The following is a 397-nucleotide window of genomic DNA, read 5'->3' on the forward strand; positions in this document are numbered from 1 at the left end:
TCATTAAATTATTAAGTCTTCGTGTCTAAATGAAGGTTAACCAGTAGAAGCAAGTAATTTTTACCAATCACCGTTACTACTTGTTATTCTGTTTCTAACGTTACCGATTAGCATATTTTCTAATGGTATATAACAGGTCTTTTTTATAAATTAATAATAAAACATTTTTCTATTTTTAATTTACTCTATTATGGACGTGCCCTATTGAAAATCCAGTAAACCCAGCCATTAAACCATGCACAGCATTTTAACCAATTGTACTATTTTTATTAATTAATTTATAATAAACAGTTATTTATTTTAAAATAAAAAAAATATATAAACCTGCAAAGCTTAACATCATAAGCATTAGCTTTAATAGCTCTAATCATATAAAAAGGATCGAAAATATTTAATT

At 24.7% G+C, this 397-nt stretch overlaps 1 protein-coding gene across 1 annotated transcript in view; it reads right to left on the reverse strand. All coding sequences in view use genetic code 6, as the record gives it.

Moving 5' to 3' along the window:
- The window catches only part of IMG5_007010 (phosphofructokinase family protein, putative), a gene marked incomplete at both ends in the record, with an annotated part of 1,620 nt that continues 1,223 nt past the window's right edge, over positions 1–397 (reverse strand). Inside the window, 3 exons of the mRNA XM_004039825.1 lie at positions 1–138; positions 185–260; positions 325–397. The exon at positions 325–397 is cut by the window's right edge and continues 576 nt beyond it. Coding sequence (XP_004039873.1) covers positions 1–138; positions 185–260; positions 325–397 — 287 coding nt within the window. The remainder of the gene's footprint in view (positions 139–184; positions 261–324) is intronic.

This window comes from Ichthyophthirius multifiliis, assembly GCF_000220395.1.
Source record: "Ichthyophthirius multifiliis unplaced genomic scaffold scaff_1120509249473, whole genome shotgun sequence".
Lineage (NCBI taxonomy): Eukaryota > Ciliophora > Oligohymenophorea > Hymenostomatida > Ichthyophthirius > Ichthyophthirius multifiliis.